We start from the raw sequence: 24547 nt of genomic DNA on the forward strand, positions 1-24547 counted from the left end.
CACGTCAGTAGGCAGAGAAATACTGTTGTATTTCTGTAATATATTTAATGAGTGGCTTGTCTCGGCGAACACTGTAAAATGTAATTAAAATGCATGCGTATAAATACAGTAGAACATGATATTCAACTCACAGATTACCAACGTCAACAAGTGCTAAATGTCTTTTTTTTATGTTTTTAGCCTTAAATATGGATTACAATGTAAACTAAACTGCCAAGTAAGAAAATAAAGTCCAAAATCTCTACACTCAATGTACAATATTGCACTTAAAAACACATTATATACAAGAAATATTTTACAATGCAGCACGTTGGTTCAATACACACACACACACACACACACACACACACACACACACACAAAACGTACATCTGAAAAGGCTTCAGCGTTTCAAATGGAGAAACCATTACAGATGTTTACTTCACTACTACCCTTCACTACTGTACAAACAAAACACTCTTAAAGGAATAATCTGCTGATCTCAGTCTGCTGCGTCTGTAGCATGTAGTCAATTACCTTAAACCAAGCATGTCAAACTGGGGACCAGGCCAAAGTGCTGCAGAGTCAGCATTTACCCTCATCGAACGCTCTGAATTCAATTCATGAGGCCTTGTTAATTAGCTGATGAGCTCAATCAGGTGTGTTTAATGAGACAACGTGCTGAAGTCTGCAGTTTGGCCAGGTAGATCTGGAGTTTGACACACGAGCCTTAAACAATAATCTTGAGGTGTTTCCCTGAATTTAGAAAAGGACAGAAAACCTAGAAGTCAGAAGGCAGACACTGAATTCTGACAGTAAACAAGTTTTGGTAGAAAATGAAGTTGTTAATCTAGACAAGATCAACCTATCAGAGATGGAACCAGTTTTCCAGGGAGAAGAACCTAAAGGAGAGTGAAAGTTACCGGAACTGCTTGTTTGAAAGCTGGATAAAACTTGATAAGAACAGATTTAGTAAAAGGTTGCTGTTCTTTCTTTTCCTAACTGCTGTGCTGTTAAGGCCGCCGCACACCAGACGCACCACGTGTCTAAAAATCCAAAAGCGGCGTAGAGAACGTGCAGACGCGCCGCACGGCACCTTCCAGCTCTGCTCACTTTCTCTGAGCGCCACAACGTTACTAGCATCACCTTGTATTTTTAGCTGAGAAGCAGTGAGTTTGTGAAAGGTTAGTTGGACCAAACATGGCAAACTCACTAAATGAAGGTTTTACTCCATTAACTCTGTACAAGTAGAGTAAATGAGCTTGTGCTTGGTGGTTATCGTCATTGATATGCAGTGCTACACGCCGCATTCTGGTGGGTTAAGGTTTATAGCAGTGGACCGCCAACAGCCCCCTTACAGTGTAAATATTGGAAAAAAAGTTTGCATCTCCAAAATGGAAACTTTACAGGAGGAGAAAAAAACCTACTATACTTTAAATGTAGGGCAATGAAACCAGACCTTTTGGTCCATTCGTTATCAAATGTACACAGAACATAAAGGGCAAAAGACATTTTCACATTTTTTCAAAAACTGAAAAATTCGATATATACATATAGCACAAGCTCACTTACTCTACTCATATAGACTCATATAAAACTTTCATTTAGTGAATTTATCATGGTATTACACTTTTCCAGCTATAATGCACAAGGTGAAAAAGTTTACATTATGATTTTTTTTAAAACTGCAAAACGTCATTACAGTATGTAGACATTTAATCAATATGATAGATATGGCTGGTAGTATCGTGTGACTCGGGGAGCCCTAACTAGTGGGTGAAACTGGACTTGACTAAATTGGGGAGTAAACTGAACAGCCCAGTTCAGGTGAGTTAACTCTTGTGAGCCGCAAAAGCTTTCATGGTTGGGTTTTTTTGGGGCTGTAAACAGTCAAGAACCCGTTGTAATTGTACTTTGTAATATTTGAAATATTTACATAATGTATATAATATAGAATTCTATGGTTTGGAGACTGTGGCTCTGTCTAAAAGACAGGAGGCTCAGCTGGAGGTGGCGGAGATGAAGATGCTGAGATTTTCGTTGGGAGTGACGAGGCTGGACAAGATTAGAAATGAGTAGATCAGAGGGACAGTGAAGGTGGAGCAGTTTGGAGATAAAGCCAGAGAGGCCAGGTTGAGATGGTTTGGACATGTGTTGAGGAGGAATAGTGGATATATTGGGCAAAGAATGTTGGAGATGGAGCTGCCGGGTAGAAGGAGAAGAGGTAGACCTCAGAGAAGGTTTATGGATGTAGTGAAGGTGGACATGGAGATGGTTGGTGTGAAAGTAGAGGAGGCAGTGGATAGGGCAAGATGGAGGCAGATGATCCGCTGTGGCGACCCCTAAAGGGAGCAGCCGAAAGAAGAAGAAGAAGAAGATATAATTTAGAATTCAGCAACTGCACATTGTTGTTATATGTGCATTTTGATGACTGGGAAACGCACTGAAGTGAAGCGCGATACAGATGCAGCTGATTGAGATTAGGTTTAGAATATTCTTTTAGTGTAATATTGATGCAGGTTCTCAACCGAAATATCAGAGGAAAAAGAAAGCCAGGCTGTTTTGTCTTTTAAACTGTGCGTGACTGATGGGTTTAATGTCAGTACACTATGTACACTTTCATCTGTGCTCACTTCAGTGTCCCTTCACACGTGTGAATGGTCCAGCAATATTCTGTTTCTTACCTCCATCAGTAAAGCCAAAAACACATCTCGCATAAATTAATACATACATGATGCCGTTAATGAACAGGGTTTAGTCTGGGGAAAAAAGAGAGAAAGAGCTGTTTTTTTTTTCTTTTTTTCATGCTTTTCTCTCCTTCAGTGATGAATTGAACTGTCAAAGGGCGTCCACCTCAGCTCACTCTGTGCACAAGAGTCCTTTACGTCCTAAAATAGTGCAGCCAGCGCTGTTCCCTCACTCACTCAGCGAAGTCTTGAAGCTTTTTTCACACATCTGTAGAGGCAGCACACGCTGGGACTGGATAGAGATGTATCGGTCAGCTTTGGGTCTGCCGGGAGGGTGTGAGCAGTTCTGCTACTGACCACTAGATGTCGTCCTGCGAGCAGGACTGGCAGCAGCGCTGGGTGTACGGCTCCACCGGGCAGAGTCTGAGGCGCTTCACCACCGCACAGTAATGTGTCGTGTCCTTACACTCACCTACACACAGCAAGAGTTAGGGAGAGTGAAAATAGACTGAAAATACAAGCTTAAAACAAAATAAGACATATGATACACACACACACGCGCGCACACAAACACACACACACACACAAACGCTCACACACACACAAACACACACACACACACACACACACACAAACGCTCACACAAACACACACACACATATATATATATATATATATGTACTGTAATTCTGTATACTCCTTTACAGCGACTGACCATGTGATCACTCCTCTGGTCACTGCTTTGTACTGCTTGACTAGTGTATCACTACTTTGGTCACTATTTTATAATGGCTGACCAGTATATCACCACTTTGGTCACTACATAATAATGCCTGACCAGTATATCACCACTTTGGTCACTATTTTATACTGGCTGACCAGTATATCACAACTTTAGTCACTATTTTATCCTGCCTGACTAGTGTATCACCACTTTGGTCAGTATTTCATACTGGCTGACCAGTATATCACCACTTTGGTCAGTATTTCATACTGGCTGACTGGTATATCACTACTCTGATTATCTTTTCATAGTAGCTCACTAGTGTATCATTACTTTGGTCAGTACTTCATACTGGCTGACCAGTATATCACTACTCTGATTATCTTTTCATAGTAGCTCACTAGTGTATCATTACTTTGGTCAGTACTTCATACTGGCTGACCAGTATATCACTACTCTGATTACCTTTTCATACTAGCTGACCAGTATATCCTGGTAAGGGAGCCGTTATCCCGTGGCCCATATAATGGGAAATTAATTTTCATGACTTGAAATAAAAGAGTTTGGGGTAGTATTAAGTTTCAAAATGTAATATTCACTCCCATGTCCATACAGTTCATACAGAAAACTAAGCTTGAATGAGACAGCCAATCAGAGCAGAGCTCATTTACATATGCCAGGTCTTTAGGGCACAGTGACAAAAACAGCCGGTTGGAAAAATGTCACATAGAAATGAATTATGACTGATTTTAGTACATAAACCCTCACAAACGACTCTAACAGACATCAGACATCACTGTTGGATGTAAGCCCTTCAACAATAGGTGTAGTTCAATAATGATTGGACCGATAGACATGATCCAAATTTGCGCTGAATAAAATGTGGTTGTGTTTTAAGAATATTAAGAAGATATAAACAATATTTTTCTCTCTTATAACGTTAAAGTGTTAGGCAATCGAGTTTTCTTGTGTCAGAGAGAAAATTGAAATATCAAAAGAAAGTAAAGCTGTCCTCAAACTTTCAGCACAGCTGGTGCACATTCATCTAGTACTGTGGCTACAAGAGGAACCAGCAGTGATGGCTAAAAGCGAAGGTCTGATCTGATGTGAGAAGGCTGCTGCCAGGGCTTCACAAAGAGCGCTTGTGAAGAAATCTTCAGCCAGCCAAACAATACGGCAGCCTTAAAAACATTACAAGGCCATCTGAGCTTTTACTGAATGTTCCTTCACTCTCCATTTAGCTCCAGCTGTACAAGAAACAGGAGGAAGGTGCCGAAAATGAAAAGGCGCAGGAGGAGGGACTCTCACTCTGTCATGCTTAAACAACTGCCAGAGAGAGCTGGACACGGAGCTGGAGCTCCAACTGCCTGGAGAAGATGGACATACGTAGATCAGCTGGTACAATTACACTGGAAAAACCTGCCAGGGATCGCATACTGGTCACTACTTTGTACTGGTTGACCAGTGTATCACTACTCTAATCACTTCATACTGGTTCACCAGTATATCACTGGCTTACATGACCTCTCTGGCTTACATGACCAGTACATGACCTCTCTGGTCACTGCTTTACACTGTTTGACCAGTGTATCATTATTCGGGTTACTGCTTTCTATTGGTAAAACAGTACATCACTAATCAGATCACACTTTCATTCTTGTTGACCAGTATATCACTACTCTCACCACATTATACTGGTTGACCAGTACATTACTACGCTGGTTACTGTTTTATACTACTTGACCAGTATATCACTATTCTGATTACTATTTCACATTGGTTGACCAGTATATCTCTACTCTGGTCACTTTATACTGGTTGACCAGTATATCACTACTCTGGTCAGTTTATACTGGTTGACCAGTATGTCATCACTCTGGCCACTTTACACTGGTTGACCAGTATATCACTACTCTGATTACTATTTCATACCAGTTGAACAGTATATCACTACTCTGGGTCGCTTCATATTGGTTGACCGGTATGTCACCACTCTGGTCACTTTATACTGGTTGACCAGTATATCACTACTCTGGGTTGCTTCATATTGGTTGACCAGTATATGTTCCCCGTGATCACTATTTTATACTCGTTGACCAGTATATTAATGGCTGACCAGTACATGACTTATCTGGTTACTACTTTAGACAGATTGACCAGAACATCACTCTTCTGATCACTATTTTATACTAGTTGACCAGTATATCACCGCTCTGATCACTATTTTATACCTTTTGATCAGTATATCACTGGCTGACTAGTTCATCACTGCTCTGGGCACTGCTTTATGCTCGTTGACCAGAATAGCATTCCTTTGGCCATTATTTTATACTTGACTATCATAACTGTGATATCAAAACATCAAAGTTTTGGTAACTTTATTATTCAATTGGAAAATGCTAGCTGTCCTTACACTGTGTAAATATTTCAGTTGATAATAGTTGATAAAAAAACAACAATTAAAATATTATTAATTTATTATTATTACAATAAGACACATTTACTCCTCTAAAGTTTTGAGGGCTTCACGTTTACAGTGGTGTAGCTGGGTTGTCACTACTGGGTTTAGAGAGGTCCACCTCCCAAAGCTGGTCAGCCAAGAGTGCTCTGTGGTCAGAAACTGACTACCGATGAGAGGTTAGAGGACAGCTAACATAAAAGGGGAGGGGCCACAGTCTCTAACTGTACAGCAGTGAGGAGGAGCTGTAACAGAGAGTGTTAACGGCTGGAGAGATCAGAACAACCTGATCAACATGCAGAAACAGGAAAGTGAAGAGTTTATCAGCAGCACAAACACTGACAGTAGAGCAGCTTTAACTGTCTGGATCTGTGGTGATTGTGAAAGGTTAAAGGTTACAGACGTACTGCCGCAAGAGGTGATGTTGCAGTGCTGCCAGGTGAGTGGACGCCGTTGCCAGGCACAGTGCAGGTCAGGGAGGGTCTTGTTGTTATGGCGATGGACACATTCGACCTTGCGTGACTGGAAACCGCTCCCGCAGGCCGCCGTGCAACGTCGCCATGGCAACACCCGCCAGTGAACGTCACACATTTCCGACGTGCAGTTCCGCACTGAGGCCGGCCTGAGCATAGAGAGAGAGAGAGAGAGAGAGAGAGAGAGAGAGAGAGAGAGAGAAAGAGAGAGAGAAAGTGAGAGAGAAAGTGAGAGAGAGGACAGAGAAAGAGAGAGAGAGAGAGAGGACAGAGCAAGAGAGAGAGAGAGAGAGAGAGAGAGAGGAGAGACGGTGAGCGAGAAGAGAGAGTAAGAGAGAAAGAGAGAGAGAGAGGACAGAGAGAGAGAGAGAGTGTGAGCGAGAGAAGAGAGTAAGAGAGAAAGTGAGAGAGAGAGAGGAGAGAGAAAGAGAGTGAGAAAGAGAAAGAGAGAGAGAGGGTGAGCGAGAGACGAGAGTAAGAGAGAAAGTGAGAGAGAGAGGAGAGAGAAAGAGAGTGAGAAAGAGAAAGAGAGAGAGAGAGAGAGAGGGTGAGCGAGAGAAGAGAGTAAGAGAGAAAGTGGGAGAGAGAGGAGAGAGAAAGAGAGTGAGAAAGAGAAAGAGAGAGAGAGAGAGAGGGTGAGCGAGAGAAGAGAGTAAGAGAGAAAGTGAGAGAGAGAGGAGAGAGAAAGAGAGTGAGAAAGAGAAAGAGAGAGAGAGAGAGGACAGAGCGAGAGAGAGAGAGGACAGAGCGAGAGAGAGAGAGAGAGGGTGAGCGAGAGAAGAGAGTAAGAGAGAAAGTGAGAGAGAGAGGAGAGAGAGTGAGACAGAGAGAGAGAGGAGAGAGAGACACGGGAGAGAGAGCGAGAGAGGAGAGAGAGACACGGGAGAGAGAGGGAGAGAGAGAGAGAGAGAGAGATTATATTATTATAAATAAAAAGTGTAAAAGTTACAAAAGTGTGTGTCTCTTAATCTTAACACGTGTGAGAAATCTTATTCAGGTTTTCTTTTTTTATGTCTAACATATGAATGAGTTACAATTTTGAATACATTCGATTCCTAGACGCAAAGAAAATAAACAAGATGCTGAATTAACGCCATAACACATAACATTAGACCTTCCCAAAAGCTCACTGTAGTTGGGTATTCATTCATTTTTACTGAATTTCTGAAAAGTTGGTTAAATAAAATCCAAATTTATCAGTGTTTTCAGTGATTATAGTTCTGCTCAAAGATGACATGTTTTCAGAGACAAGAGTCTCATTCACCATGTGCGCCGTATGCACCAGCGGGATATGAACCTTTATGAGCCACGTTCAAAGCCGATGTAAAGTCCACAATATGCGCACACCTCTGACCACCTCACAGCAACTGAGCTCAATCTTTGACTCTCATGCTGCTCACATGGATCACTGAGTGTACTGATGAAGTAAGAATCCGTTTTTTTGTTTAAGCTGAGGGGCAACTTAAGTATTTAACTAGAACTAGTCTGGCTAACAGGTTAAAAGATCATCATTAATATCACAGGCTTGAATTAAAGTACTTACCATATGATTTACTTTGAAACGGCAGTATAAAAGTGTAAAAATGTCACTTGAATGGATTAAAAACTTCAAATATTTGTGTTTCAATCAGACATAGCATCAAACTTAGGCCGAATCCTAAACGGCTCTGTACTCCCTAAATAGTGTTCTAGCTATGGACGTTTAGACGTTCTAGCCTCTACAGCCAAATAGTGCATCATTATCGAGTGTGGATGTTTTTGAATCCCAGATGATTATTTTTTAGCTGTATTTCGCTCTGTTGGGTTGCAGAATCCAGTATTTAAACTCCTATGTAGTGCACTATGTAGGGAGCGGGGAGCCGTTTAAGATTTATTCCCAGCATGACAAGAGGGGCGTCGCTGGATTGGTGCTAAATAAGACTCATAATAAATTGGTGACCAAAACATACTTATAAAGCAAAAGTCTTTGCGAGCAGTTATCATATATTGTTATATGAAAAAAATTCATGAAATGACAGCAAAATACAGTGATGGATGACTGAAAGTTCTCCCCATTCAGAAGTCTAATGATGTCATACTCTAAAAGAGCTACATTTCTTGGCGGAATACTTGCTTATGTTGATAATTATTATTAATAACTTTAATTATTTACTGAAATATTGGATAGTTTATCATTTTATATGTTGGCCGGTGTTTCAAAAAAGCAATAAGCCACTTGAGGCAATGCGTTACTGGGATTCGCTTTGTGCCTAAGAACCCTTCCCCATGATCGCAGTGCGGCATCCCGCAGCTTATTACATTAATGTAGCACTTAAAAGAGTTTTTCTATTGTTACAATGTCAAGCTTGCATACAATAGTAGAAAATTAAATAGTAAAAAATTAGGCACGGTATTGTTCTATATAGGACCCCTGCCTGTACTAAAGAATTCTTGAAGAACCAACTTTTTGTTAGGAGTGTAGAGCAGTTTTGACAGTCCTCTGTCAGCTGCACACAGCTGCAGCCTTAACAGTCCAGAGAGTTCTGAAAGGATGACGGGCCAAATCATACCTGTCCTGCTACATCATCACTTATTCAAGAGCTGTTCTTCACCCTTTTTCACATTTTCTCTCTTTTCTTGCCTTTTAAACCAACTTTTCTACTTCATCACAAACTTTTTTCCCCAACATTTTTGATGTCTTGCTTTTCCACCCAGTATTTATATATATATAATACTGGGTGGAAAAGCATATATATATATATATATAAGCATAATATAATAATATAAGCATACATATATATATATATATATATATATATATATATATATATATATATATATATATATATATATATATATATATATATATATATAATTTTTTTTTTCAAAATATGCAAAAGAAGGTAGATAGAAAACCCAGTAGTGTGATTCTCACTGTGGGGGTATCAATCTCAAGAAGCACGTCGACCTATGCTGACATTTTTATTTGAGAATAATTCCATAAAATTCCCTGCAACAGTGAAATTGTTATCCTCTTGTCATTATAAGCTAAAGCAGAGCAGCTGTATGAGTGAAAGCAGATGCACCGAGCAAATTCGGCCAAAAAAGTCTGTAACTGGGATGGGTGGTTACGGTAGATGTGTAGCAGCGCTTAGTAGAGCAGCTAACCTAGCAGCTTACATCACTACCCTACAAACATTACAGGATTATTAGCTTTCTGAGCGACAAGGCTTTCACACTTGGAGCGCTGTCAGAAAAGTTTGCCGTCTGAAGTACAACAGTTGTGAGAATGTATTTCTACCTGTTAGAGTTATATAGCTTTTAAAGTAAAAATATCTCTTCATTCATTATGACAAAAAAAATTATGAGTTGCAAAAAAGAGCTCTTAAATGTTGGCAAATGTTCCTTTTGATGACAAGACTTTGAAAAATAAAGTGCTGCTCTTTTGTCGTTTATGGTCAGCAGTGCTACGTTTTACCATGTGTTTTGTTATGTGTGATAACATCGGATAGATTTGAATTTGATGACAATGAATTTGATTAATCACTTCATTAAATGACTGCAATGTCTTACAGGCCTGTTCGAGGCAGCCTGTGTTTGTGTGTGAGCTGTAACACACCTCTGTTTGGGGTCGCAGGCAGAGTTGGAGTTGGAGCCGTTCAGATGTCTGCAGGAAACTGTCCGGCTCTGAGTGGACACGGCCGGACCCAGACAGCGGCCAGAACACTGAACAAAACACAGAGCAAAATGAGAAATTTCTGCATAATTAAATGATTAAGATGTAAACAGAGTAATTCAGGCCCCTCCCAGTCTTCCATGTGCTTTTGTTTACTTGCACATGCTTTTTGTTTTGATTCTTCCCTGTCTTGCCCCCTTGTTTCCAGACCCTGCCCTTGATTGTTTTCACCTGTGTTTACCACCTGCGTCTTGTTATCCCGTTATATTTGAAGCCCTGAGTTTTTCCTAGTCCCTTGCTGGTCTTTGTATTGTATTCTCGTGCTGTTTGATGTACCGTTTGAAGTATTCCCGTGTGGTGTTTTGTTTATTCCGGCTCCCGTTGTTTATTTATCCTGTTTTTCTTTCATTATGTCTGTTCCCCATTCCCTACGTGTTGGCTCTGTGACCCTGGACTGTCTTGACCCTGATTTTGGATTTCCATCCATCCATCCATTTTCCAAGCCGCTTCTCCGTCATGGCTCACGGGGGGTGCTGGAGCCTATCCCAGCAGTCTTCGTGCGGAAGGCAGGATACACCCTGGACAGGTCGTGGATTTGCCCATAATAAATCTCGCTTCTCTCATAATTTGCGTCCACCTCCTCATCCCTCCCCAACGTTATGTAGAGAAACCTACTGAGTCAGAATTGTTCACAGTGGTGGTGATTAAACAAAGAATACTTGTGTAGGTTCAGTGGTGGTTTTGGAAGGTAAATAAAGAGACTGTAAAGAGATCTGAGTCTCTGCATCAACTATTTCATACCAACCCACTCTGAATCACTGTTTACTGTGACTATAATCCAACCACTGAAATATACAGGATATTCAGTCGAATTCCCCTTTAATCCACTTTAATTTAGCTTCGGCATTCTTTTTTTTATAAAAGTGATCATCATGCATTTTCTGTTTAATAAGCAGATACAATAAACAGGCCAGGACTGTTAAACAGTTGGAGAAAAGTAGATAAAAATATCTAAAGACATTTTGTTGCCATTGCAATAAAACTGATAATAAATCCCAATGATATAGTTACAGACTACAAACCATCTGTTGATCCGCAGCTCTAGCTCTTCACAGAGCCGCTCTTGTCTAGATATTTTGTCTGCATTGACTACAGTCTGTAATTGTACTAGTGGGACTATAAGGTAAGTGTTTCCAATGAGTGTGACTACCTTATAAATTAGCAACTCAATGTATGATCATACTAAGGAAGTAAATATTATTTATAAAGCATATTTAACATCAACTGTCATTGCTTAAAGTGATGTACAAAAGTTGCGGATAAACAAAAAATACAAGCATGAGAAACAAAAGGAGAAATAAGACAGTATGAAAATGAAAATAACAGAACAAAGAGTTTGTTTACATGTACTCAATAACTTGATTAGAATCGGATTTTTGCAGTTATCTGATCATTCGAATAGCCATGTAAACAGACTCTGATTTCTCAGATCAGATTAAGGTCTAGAAATCTGATAAAGAGGCTGGATTTTAGCTCAGTGATCTGATTTCTCAGTGCTGTGAACTCTTACTCTGATTTCTTTCAGATTTCTCAGTGTGTGCATGCGCAAAACAGACGGCGGTGCCGGAAATCCTGTGACACACTAGATGATATACGTTTATATTTTCAGGAAAGTGGGGCGATGTTTAAATAAAAAAGCTGCGGCATGAAGTTTTACATCACGTTTGCGTTACGTCTTCTTACTGTCTGACTCATGTAGACCTGGAGTTTCCCCATTATCTGATTACCCAAGTGCATATAAACGCTTTGATCAGATTACTGACCAAATCTGATTCCCTGTAGTTATCAGATTACTAAGCACACTCAATGTTTGATCAATAAAATAGTAACTGATTATTCCTGTTGAATGATGTAAATATTATAATTTATCATACAACTTGCTTCTATTGTACATATTTGTACATTTGATTGCGGTCAGTCAGTTTACCTGTCCCCATGACCCGGTGACCCACTCAGCACAGGCGTCTGATACACACTCCTCGCTGTCCTCTGGTCTAGGGGTCCCCTCACAATCTGAGTTGGGCAAAACCCGCATGCTCCCACTGGCTTCCAGACGCTGACAGGAAACCTGCCTCTGCTGGACACCTCGGCCACATGATGAGGAGCATTTAGACCAGACGGTGGACACCCAGCTGGAGAATGATTCAATTTAGACTGTTTAGACTCAGACACAAGTAAAAGTTTAGCATTTAAACCACGCTGGATCTCAAACTCTGTTCAGTTGTGATGTTTTCGCTTTTCTAACAAACTTAACTCAGAAGAGCCTGATGGTTAACAGTCTCGTGGGAGCACATCTGATCTCTAAACAACAACATACGTCTGCGGACAATGTGTTAATGTTTTGGTGTTGGTTTGTGGCAGAATCCATAGAAAACACCTCCTCTAATCCCTTATTTTCCCTCTTTTAACGTCGAAAGTACAATTGGTAACAGAAGCCAAACAAACTAGCAAGTGAAACAGTTTAACTAACTGTTTTTTGTAAGAGGTAATGTAGTTTAGTTAGTCAGGACAAAGAGGCTGTGCTCATAAAACAGATGGTTCTAAAATCTACTAGAATCTCTAATAGAATTTCTAATAGAATTAGTATCCTAAATGAATTTCTAATAAAATTAGCATCCAGTGTAAAGTTCTAATAAAAATGATATAAACGTTATAAATGAAGTTATGATAAAATTCATATTCAGATTAAATTAAAGTGATAATAAAATAAGATTTAGATTAAAGTTATAATAAAAATTTAATATCCAGAAAGAAATCAATATCTAGACTGGATTTCTAATAAAGTTAATATCCAGTATGAAGTTCTACGAAAATTAATAGTGTAAATGAATTTAAGTTATGATAAAATGACCATCCAGATTCAAATTTGAATACAATTTATATCCCGTCTGAAGTTCTAAAAGTCAATATCATGAATGAAGCTACGATAATATTAATATTTAGACTGCAGTTATAATAAAATGAATAACCAGAATTAAATTCAGGTAAAAGCAATGTCTAGAATGTAGTTCTTGGAAGTTAATATCCAGTATGAAGTTCTATTAAAGTTCATATCCTGAATAAAATTCTGAAAAAAGAATGATCAGATTAAAGTTTTAATAATATTAGTATCCAGAATGAATCTCTAATAATTCTAGAATTTTTACAGCTTTGTAATGAATAGAAAGCTGTAACTAACATTGTGTTAGAATTAATATATACATCTACCTTCAATGAAATTGGTTTAATGAATTTGCTTCAACTTTATATGGTACTGTACACAAGTGTATATCAACACTGTTTTATTCCGATAAAAAACCCAAATTTCATAACTGAGCAACACTACGTTAAAATCCTGTAGCGACAAACGGATTAAACAGCTCTTAAGGCAGTAACAGCCCTCTCATCAGATTCCTTCCTTCCTTTTATGAAGAAGGAAAATCTATTTTGGGCAAAAATAGTTCCCATCTTTTCCGCCGGTGACATCCAGACGGAGCCGTGCTGTCCTGCTGCAGCTCGGTTTGTGTTCGAGTGTGTTTGGTGTTTGAGAGGCAGGTCGTCAGGCTGAGGAGGAGCGTGGCAGGGTCGTAACAAAGACGGGCTTTGTGCGAGGATTCCCCCCCATAACAGCCCGGAGCTGACGCTAAGCACTTTCACAGATCCGTATGATTCATGCACTAAGCCTCACCGCATGGCAATAATCAGGTGATGTTTTTGGCATGAATATCCATCCGTACACACAAGAAGGAAAAGCTCAGTCAAGCTGCACTATCAGTCTCCTGCTTCTTTAAAGATTCAGTATTTAAACCCAGATGCTGCAAACAGCACAGCTCTGACAGCCTGTCAAACAGAGGAGCACATTCTGTATCACAGATACAGCTAAGCTGTCTCAGTAAGTGACTGAGCAACAATCTGATTAATATTATCAGATAATAATATTTAACTTTGCACCTAAAGTCAGCATTCAGATTGTTAAATGCTTAGAAGGCCTGGTTACCACTGGCATACTATTATTTATTTTTATATCATGTTACTTACTGAAATTCGAGTTAAACTGTTGGTTCCTGCCACGTTTGTGTTTGTGAGAAAAAGTGAAGATACTTTATTATGATTGGAATTTAATGAAATGTTAATCATGTATTTCTTGACATTGAAACAGAACAATCCAGACTCAAACCTTGATTTACAGAATGCAGCTCAAATTGAGGTGTATCTAGAAATGTTGATACTTTCTAGTAGACTGATTATGCTGACAATGTAAGATTTTACACTGTTTTTATAATGTAAGTTATTATTTTGACATTTTAAGTCATTATTTTACTTTATGTTTCAAGTCCAAATATCAAGAAAAGTCAAACATGTTACATCATAAATCACAAGTTGGAGAAACTGCTGCTCTGAACTTTTTTTTCCAATCTCGCAGAAATAAGCTCCCAAGCAAAATTTACTTTAACTTGCCTGAAGGTTTAGCCCCACATCAGTGCAAGCTGTCTGATATTAGTGCCTGTTTGAGTACAACCCCCATTTCCAAAAAAGTTGGGACGCTGAGCAGAATGTGCAGAAATAAGAATAGAAGGTAACAATGTGCAAATCATGTAATCCAAATTTTGAAGGAAAATACTACAGAAAACATTAAACGTTGAAACTGAGAAACTTGAAAATTGAAAAATATGAACCCGCTTTGAATTTGACGCCAACAACATGTTTCAAAAAGGTTGGAACGGATGCATGTTTACCACTGTGTTTCATTACCTCTTCTTTTAACAACACTCTGTAAGCATTTGGGAACTAAGGAGACATAGCTGTAGTTTTGATATGATTTGAGTCTCTTTTGTTGTATTTTTCATTTCATAACATGCCAAATGTTATCAGTGGTGACAGGTCTGGATTGCAAGCAGGCCAGTTTAGCACCTGGACTCTTTTACTACAGAGCCATACTGTTGTAATACATGAAGAATGTTGTTTGGCACCATTTTCCTTAAATAATCAAGGCCTTCCCTGAAAAAGACGTCATTTGGATGGCAGCATATGTTGCCAAAATATCATTATCATTATTATCATATCATCAGTATATATCATTCATCATTAATGATGCCTTCACAGATGTGCCAGCCACCCATGCCATGTGCACTAACGCACCCCTATACCATCACGAATACCTGGCTTTTGAACTGTTCACTGATAACAAGCTGAGTGGTCTTTAGCCTGGAGGACACAGCGTCCATGATTTCTAAAAAGAATTCAAATATTGATTTGTTGGACCGCAGGACACTTTTCCACTTCACCTCAGTCCATTTCAAATAAGCTCAGGCCCAAAGAAGATGGCAGTATTTTTAGATCTTCTTCATGTACAGTTTCTTCTTTATGTTTTAGAGTTTTAACTTGCATTTGTGGATGCGGTGATGAACTGAGCCCAGGCAGTGATTTCTACTAGATAATCCTGTCTGGTTTTAATGCAGTGCCACCTGAGGACCCAAAGATCTTGGCTAGCCAATGCTGGTTATCAGTCTTGTCCCTTGCCTAAAGATGAGATGCTCCAAGATGCTCTTTCATACCCAATCATGTTTCTGACCTGTTTTTTAGCATTACATTATTATTAATATTATGTTTGTAATATTTTCAATCAAATATAGGGTTTTAATGATTTGCACATGACTGCATTTTGTTTTTATTTACATTTTGCTCAGCATTCCAACTGTTTTGGAAATGGGGTTGTAAATCTACCATTTTGAAATCTCTCTAATTTACCAGAGAAGGAAAAACATTCCTATTTTAATGCACCTTATGTTAATCAGATTTTACTCCAAATAAATTTGAAGCATTTCTATTGACTGTCATGTGTGAAGGACAGCTGGTACTTTCAAAAGGTTGATGCAGCAGCCATTCATCTATGTCATTACTATTTAAATAACATATTAATAGAATGGCAAATGAGAGCAATAACTGTGGACGTCTACGGATTATTGGAGGTTCTCTTAAAGCTGAGCCATTTCTGCTTTAGTACAGCTGAAGCTCATACAGTGCTCTGATACAGAGGAGCTGTGACATGAAGAGAGGCGAGAATTTCCTGCAGCGTCTTGCTGGACTCATTCGGCCTGATTCATGGCCTCTAGAAGCGTCTGTACATCCTGCGTAGAGAGACTGATGTTAGGAGGTGGGTGACAGATGTTTTTTTTTAATGGCAAATGGCAGCTTGGCCCTGAATCGCAACCGGGTGCTCAGGAGCATCGCTGCACCAAGCTTAGGGCGGGATTTAGTTCACTTTCACTGATTTCAAAGCTTGAGATCGATAAAGTGAACCGTTATCTGTGAAGAATTTGTTGAAGACAGAAAATGTAAGCCTGTGTGATGGCAAGAACACTGACGTGCTTGTAGCAGCAAACACAAATGGATAATTTAATGATAATTTTGATAACTAAAAATATCCGGCAAAAGTCTCATTTGGTGAAAAATCAAACAGTACTTTACTTACATACTGCTGTACTGACTGACTGACCGTTTGCTGAAAATCTGATCAGTTCTTAACTGTTAAACTGTTAAGGCAGATAAATCAGAAGAGATGTTAAATGGGATGAATTTTGCATTTAAATAACATCAGTCAGGCTTCATAACAACCAGGTCTGACAGTTAAATAACATCAGTCAGGCTTCATAACAACCAGGTCTGACAGTTAAATAACATCAGTCAGGCTTCATAACAACCAGGTCTGACAGTTAAATATGTGGAGTGATTTTAATCCAGTATGAATCTGCAGTGTGTGTAGTTTTACAGTCTGACGGTAATAATTGTGGAGTGATTTTAATCCAGTATGAATCTGCAGTGTGTGTAGTTTTACAGTCTGACGGTAATAATTGTGGAGTGATTTTAATCCAGTATGAATCTGCAGTGTGTGTAGTTTTACAGTCTGATGGTAATAATTGTGGAGTGATTTTAATCCAGTATGAATCTGCACCGTGTAGATTTACAGTCTGACTGTAATAATTGTGGAGTGATTTTAATCCAGTATGAATCTGCAGTGTGTAGTTTTACAGTCTGACTGTAATAATTGTGGAGTGATTTTAATCCAGTATGAATCTGCAGTGTGTGTAGTTTTACAGTCTGACTGTAATAATTGTGGAGTGATTTTAATCCAGTATGAATCTGCAGTGTGTGTAGTTTTACAGTCTGACTGTAATAATTGTGGAGTGATTTTAATCCAGTATGAATCTGCAGCGTGTACTTTTACGGTCTGTAATAATTTTGGAGCCGATGGTCATCTGTAACAGCATCTGCCAGTTGTGTTCCACCTCACACTAATGGAATAATGAAAACTGCTAGACGCCCACATTACACTAAACAGCCTCCTTCAGGAAAATGTAATCATTTCTAAATTAATCTAGAACTGAGAGCCAGGCAGTAGGTTTTATAGTGTGGAGTTTACCTGGGGGGGCAGTGGTGGAGGTTGCATGGCTGTGGGCGGGACACCGGTCTGGGACGATTGTGGCAGGAGGACAGGTGTGTTTCCTGACCATCAGCACCAACACACTGAGTCTTTCTGACCTGAGAGCCTCTGTTTCCACAGCTCGCACTACACAAACTCCACTCACCTAAACGCCACTCAAACTCTGCACACAGAACATCGACACACTGTTCAGTACTAACACACAGTGAGTAAACCTATACACACACCATCTTTCCTTTATTACATTTACAGTCAAAATGGTCCTTAAGCTATTTAGATATTTCTGAGAAGATTATATATAATATATAATATAGATATAATTATAATTCACTTGCATAAGGAGGAGAAACCCAAAGCTAAATAAATGAAAAAGAGTTGAAAACTCTTCATTGACAGCTGCACAGAAAATGAGCCTCCTAACAACCACCTGGAAGACCTGGTAGACACCAAAACTGCCCCCATCACATAAACAGCACTTAAAGCGTTCGTCTTTGAGAGAGAGGAGGAAATCAAGCTGCTTCAGATCTGAAAACATCCACAGGTGTTTCTCTCCATCCTTCCACTGTGAGAAGACGACTCAGCACTATGGGTCTGAAAGGATGTGTAGCTGTTAAGAAGAACCTCGCTGAGAAAAAGAGACGGACACATCAAACAAAGAAGGTGAATAATGGACTGACCACCCCATTCTTTGAGGAACTGAAAGTGAGTCTCCTGAAAAGAATGGAAGCTGGAATAAAGCTAAAGAGTGACTCACTGAACATTGAAAGAAATGTAATATTATATTTTGTTGTTAAATAAATAAATTGTACTTAATGGCTGTTTTGACTGGAAATGAAGGCTCTCTGACTTTTGCACAGTGCTGTACACAATAATTATATTAGCTGTTTGTACAATAGGATTTCCTATGATCGGTCAATTCTCAGTGATGATTTACCTGCTCACTTCATGTTGTTTTATACAGTCCTACTTAAAAATATTATATTTTTATTTTGCTTATGTTAACTTCAATGTCATCAGAGATCGGAACCGCTGGCATTAGCTGTAGAGAACGAGACAGCAGCGTGTAGACCATATACTTCAAGATCAAATTTTTGATCATTGTACGATCCAGTGTTTGGACCTACCTGACTGAATGGTAGTTTTCATAATCTTTAAGAAGGTTTGATCAAAATGCTGGTGCTCAAGTGGGTCAACAGTATGCAAAGCTGCATCAAGAAAAAGAGGTGCTAATTTAAAGAGTCTACCATAAAATATTGTTCTATTTAGTGACATCACAACCACAATTTGATTGGATAATTCCACACAATGTGTGCTATGGAGCATGGATGTGACATCACAACCCAGATGAGTTCAAAACGAACTGTATGGACCTGGACCATTTGAATATCCTTTAACACCTGCAAATCCACCCTCCCTGACCTTGTGAAAGAGCCCGAATCCAGGCAGAGATGAGCTGGTCATTGGTGTTTGTTTGGCACCCGTATCGTCCTTCAAACCTGCCGGTCAGCGTGTTGATCTCCAGGACGCGGCCGCTGACCAGCATGCGGTAGTGCAGCCCTGCTGCCTGCTTCAGGGTTTGGTTCTGAAATGTCCACTTAATAGGCCTCCTATGACTTGGGACGACAGGACAGCCTGCAGGAAAAAGAGGAGACCGGGGGTTGGAGGAGGGTCCCAGAAACTGGACAGTTTTCTTTGATGGTCTGCTGTACTTGTTTTGTAGACACTCAAATTCGTCTAAACAGACGTTAACCTCAATATGCCAACGTTGTTTTGCTGAGGGACAGGTTATGTGCACCAGGCACGCTTGATATTGTCCAAAAATGATTTTAAAAAGTTTCTAAAGGAGCGCTGTTCAATTTCTCAGTGCATCACAGCAGTCAGTCTTTTAGATAAACTGAGAAATGTTAAAAGTCTGTTACACCAGCTAACATGACGGTCGTATCTTTCAGCTCCACAACAGTGAATTTGTTAAGGGGCAGTTTGATTGATGCCAACCATGATAAATGAAGTTGAACGTTTTATTTCAATTTAAATAAGTAGGGTGTAAAAATGAGTGTAAGCCTTAAAGTTGTCAGCTTTTATCAGCATCAGCAAGGGTTGCTAAGTGGTGCTGTCTGGTGTACTGTATTCAGTTTGGACTGAGGAGTAAACTAGGAAAAACACCACTATAATAATGCTAATTTAATAATAATAACAATAATAACAGTAATAATAATAATGCTAGCTCCTCTATGGTATTCTAGTAGTATGTTACTGCTTAGCTAACAGCCATTATATTAACTTTACAATAAACGATGTTTATTGTAAAAACGACATGAGTTTTTGGTTTGTGGTTTGTGGTTGGTTAGTGTAGTGGGTAACACCTCTGCCTTCTACGCTGTAGACTGGGGATCAATCCCCCACCTGGGTAACCACCCTACACTATACCAATAAGGGTCCTTGGGCAAGACTCCCAACACCACCTTGGCCTCCCTGTGTAAAATGCTCAAATTGTAAGTCGCTCTGGATAAGAGTGTCAGCCAAAATGCCATAAATGTACATGTAAATAAACATCAACATGTGACACTTATAAAAGACATTCCACGTTTTATCTGAAGCTTGTTCTAAACATATTAACATATATTTTGCTTTATATGTATCAGTTTTATAGTGAACTCAGTAATTGTATTGGTCAAGCAACAACCAATACTGTGTCACATATCCCTCAGTCTCAGGGGTCTCTAGGGCGGACCACATTATTCTCAGCCCTAATATAATTAGTTTAGGCTTTTAGTCTAGTTCGATGTGAGGTATTGCTTCTTGTTCAAGAGGTACTGAGTGGTCTTTCCTTATTTATTGTGATTTTCTGGTTTTTGCTTGTTAATTTGACGTCTGCCCTTTTTGTCTTTGCCCTTTGGACTGTTCGTCTTCTTATTTTGTCTTTTTGTGTTTCTTGTCTTTACTGGATTTGACCTTTGCCGGTTTTTTGAATCAGGATTATGACTCAAACATTAAAGCCTTACTCTCTTTTTTAAACCAAAAGCATCCGAGTTATTCTGCCACATTACAGAATATCTCGGCTAGCATGCAGACAGCAGATCCGGAGGCTTTTCAGAAAGTTCTTGCTGAGCAGGGTCATTTGCTTGGTCGTCACCAGCAAGTATTAACTGGGGTATCCACTTGAGTCTCTAGCTCAACAACAGTCAGTCAAATTTCCTTTCCATAAAAAAAGCACATATAACAATATCCATCCATCCATCCATCCATCCATTTTCCAAGCCGCTTCTCCATCAGGGTCACGGGGGGGTGCTGGAGCCTATCCCAGCAGTCTTCGGGCAAATGGCAGGATACACCTTGGACAGGTTGCCAGTCCATCGCAGGGCAGACAGACAGACACTCACACTTTAGCATGTCCAATCAGCCTGACTGCATGTCTTTGGACGGAAACCGGAGAACCCGGAGGAAACCCACGCAGACATGGGGAGAACATGCAAACTCCACACAGAGAGGACCCCGGACACCCGGCAGGGGAATCGAACCCAGGCCCTCCTCGCTGTGAGGCGACAGCGCTACCCACCACGCCACCGTGCCACCCACATACAACAATATTATCTCTTAAAATTCAAATCCTGATAAAATATCACCTCTTTACAAACATTTGTATGGTATGAATTCAAGGTTTAGAATCTGAGCTTTGCACACAATTTCTCCACTTGTGTGAAAGAACTATTAGTAAGAAAGGACTAAAATAAACCAAGCTTTTGTTATCGCGAGTAACTACAGCTTCTACACTACACAAATGATAATCTGAAATAACCTTAAATGTACTCTAAACATCTCATTTTTCATGCAATGTGTGTGGGAATATTATATGATTTTTTTTACTTGTTTTAAGTATTTTTATTAAGTAAAATCATCTCATTGTAGTGGCAGATCATTTTTCTGAAGTTTAAAGCATTTTTCTTAAATAAAATGCAAACATAGTGAGACTATTTTTCTTAATAATAAAGCTTGCACAAATCTCAAAATGAGAAATATGAGATTTTTAGACTAGACGTAACCCCTTACATGGCCAAGGCCCACCAGAAGGCCCAAGTTCTATTACACACTTCTTAGGGGTTATGATTATTGTACATGTCAAGATCCCATTTTTTGCAGTGTAAATGTAAACATTTTCCCCTGACATTCACTCTAACCTGCTGAATTAGCAAAGAATTACAAAAAATCTAGTTATTTTACAATCTGATTTTCCTATCTTCCTATCAGTTGGAGGACTGCTTAAGAGCAGAGCAGCCTTCTTAGTCTCAGTGCAGTCATAATAACAGCACACTGTACTGCACTCTGAGACATTAACAGCTGACAGTGCTTTACCTATTCTCAGAACATCCCCTGGTGTGACGGTGATGACGGTGCCGGTCCGAGAAGCCATCACCACTCGTTTCCTGTTCCCCTCCTTCTGCTCTGAAGATGTTGTGAGCGCTGGATGGTACAGATTAAATATAATGTCATCATACTTTCCAAATATACCAAACATATTAGTGTGACAATAATATTAATATATACTGTTAGATATGAAGCTTCTGTGCAGGTACATTTTCCCATTCATCAAGGTATAAACAACGAAAATGTTCCCTCAAAGGTACAACAGTGGTTTAAGGTCCAACTGTGTACCTTAAATACGTTTTTCCAGGTGAAAAGCACAAATTTGTACCTTTTCATAACCTAATGTTTTAAAACAGAACAATAAAATGAAAAGCCTGTAGACGAGGCGTGGTGTGTGGAGTCAATAGAACTTCTCTGACAAAAGATACTGAAATGTACCCTTGAGGGAACCACCCCAGGGGTACTGACCCAGCACCAGTTTAGTACCTTTCTTTCTGCAAGTGTACTAACATTATCGGCCGCTACAGCATAGAAGGCATTTCCCAATTGAAGGACTCTTCGTATACAGCCTAGAAATGCAGTTCTGAGTGATTTCAAGGATACAACAGATGTATCCTTTCAGGCCTTCAGATACCCACAGTTCTCTCTGGGTAAACAATAGCAAAAATGGAGGGAAATGAAGTTGGAGCAGGGCTTCATACCCTGGAATTCGTCTTTGTTACCTTACAAAGTGCTGCCTTTTTTTAGAAGTATTTGTATCTAATTTATCATATTACATTACATCTCATTTCCATGAAGAAATAAAAAAGCAACAAACACAATGCAATGGACTCGCTTGTGCAAGAGGCGGGACCTTTCTGGTGACATCATCATGCAGCCTCGTTAGGATTGTTCCACTGGAGTGACCAATGGGCTACTAAGGAGAAGTCTTCATAGGACAGTACTACCGAGGACCTGCCCTTCCTCGGCTGCAGCCTAGGCTTTGGAACGCAGCTATAGACAGTATATCTCTCAGTGCCCATTGACAAGCCTACGAAGCACACATCATTCCACCATGATCAGGTGCATTCATCTCAAGATACACATCTCTCCCTGCATCTGTCCATCTTTCCATTTTCTTGCAACATTTAGACGTAAACGCTGAAGGACCAGTACATAAAAAAAACCCATCAAATAACAGGGCTGTATGTAAACTTTCTGAGCAGGTAGCACTGGTGCTAGAAAAGTTACAAGTGTTGAAGCAAGAATGAAAGTATTGCTGCACTGACATTAAATCATATTACATAACAGACTAATGATGAATGAAAAGCTCTGGAAGGTAATTTAAAACATCTTCTACACTTCTACAAAAAAGATGGTTCCTCAAGGGTTCTTCATTGAAGCCGACAGTTCTGTTTAGAACCATGGGTGCGGTGTATCTTCAGACTGACAGACCTTTTTTAAGATTTAAAGAGTTTTGCTACTGTTGCAAAGTCAAGATTGTAACCCTTTTAGGTGCTGTATAGAACCATTTTCAAAAAGGTTATACATAGAACCATATAGAACACATTCTCCATCAGTCTGAAGAACATCTCACCATGCAAAGACCCATTTAAGCATGCAAATGGTTCTCTATGGAACTCAAGGTTTTAAAGATAACCATTTCCTTTATTAAAGGGTCCATGAAAGACCTGTGTAGAACTGATGACCAGTGTCCTGCTAGATTTCTAGCATTGTAGAAATGGAAACTGCCGCTCAGTCAGCTCATCCAAGACATCAGCACTCATAAACAAGTCACAGTGGTGGGTAATGCATGACTTTTACCAGAAATGACCCCAGTTTTTCGCTCCAGCCGCTAATTTATAAACCATGCCGAGGTGGATCCCTTCCATAACATCTTTTATTCTTATTCATCAGTTTAGATTGATCGTACCACCCCTGCAGGTCTCAGGCAAGCCAGCTTTAACTGTGCCTTGACTGTACACGCATAATATTTCTCAGCATTATGTGTCTTACTATTTCCAGCATCAATCTCTTCACAAATCTGGCTCACGCCGGAGGAAAGGCAAGCAAGCCTGCGGAACAATGGCTCATTTACTACTAATGTTACAATGTTTAACTGTTAGTCCCTTTTAGCAGCTTTTTAATATGAAGGAAGCTGCAGCTGCCTGTTTTACCTCCGTCTTTGTGGAGAGGTGTGAATTGCTCACTAGCAGCTCAACACTGAGTCACAGCATTTCACACACAGAGAGACAACAGTGTCCTCGTTAATCTCATGGCAGAGTTACGGGGAAAATATTTTATTTGACTATATTAATTTAAAATTAATTTAAAATCCAGTTATGAGGGGGCCTGCAGATAGAGGCGACATTTTCACATGAATCATTCAAGTCATTCTGCATTTGGAGTGGGAATTCAGGTGGGTACATTTTAAAAAATCTTTCTTTCATCCCCATCATATTGTGACATGGAGCGAGGAGGTGCTGAGTCAAGCGAGGCAAATCCAGGGTCAGGGTCGGAACAGTCCAGGGTCACACAACCAATACGGAGATATTGCGAGACAGACATGACGAACGAAACAGAGAACCTCAAACAAGAATGAAACACCACATCAAACACAATCAAACAGTACATCCAACAGCAAAGATCAACCCAGACCAAGGCAAACACAGGGCTATTATACACGAGGGCTAACAAGGGATCACAAGACACAGGTGGAAACACAGGTGGGGAAATGAGGGGTGGAGTAA

General features: G+C 39.7%; 1 protein-coding gene across 2 annotated transcripts in view; it reads right to left on the reverse strand.

Moving 5' to 3' along the window:
• Positions 1 to 2233: 2233 nt before the first annotated feature.
• adamtsl3 (ADAMTS-like 3) overlaps positions 2234 to 24547 on the reverse strand; it is a 274633-nt gene continuing 252319 nt past the window's right edge. The window contains exons 25-31 of one of the 2 annotated variants that reach the window (XM_037545501.1): positions 21807 to 21914; positions 18876 to 19088; positions 17436 to 17619; positions 11964 to 12168; positions 9920 to 10026; positions 6256 to 6470; positions 2234 to 3138 (exon numbers count right to left, since the gene is read on the reverse strand). In XM_037545501.1, the coding sequence (XP_037401398.1) occupies positions 3026 to 3138; positions 6256 to 6470; positions 9920 to 10026; positions 11964 to 12168; positions 17436 to 17619; positions 18876 to 19088; positions 21807 to 21914 (1145 nt within the window). In that variant the 3' untranslated portion in view covers positions 2234 to 3025. The remainder of the gene's footprint in view (positions 3139 to 6255; positions 6471 to 9919; positions 10027 to 11963; positions 12169 to 17435; positions 17620 to 18875; positions 19089 to 21806; positions 21915 to 24547) is intronic. The other variant, XM_037545502.1, reaches the window with a different exon arrangement.

The sequence above is a fragment of the Pygocentrus nattereri genome, chromosome 15 (assembly GCF_015220715.1).
Source record: "Pygocentrus nattereri isolate fPygNat1 chromosome 15, fPygNat1.pri, whole genome shotgun sequence".
NCBI lineage: Eukaryota > Metazoa > Chordata > Actinopteri > Characiformes > Serrasalmidae > Pygocentrus > Pygocentrus nattereri.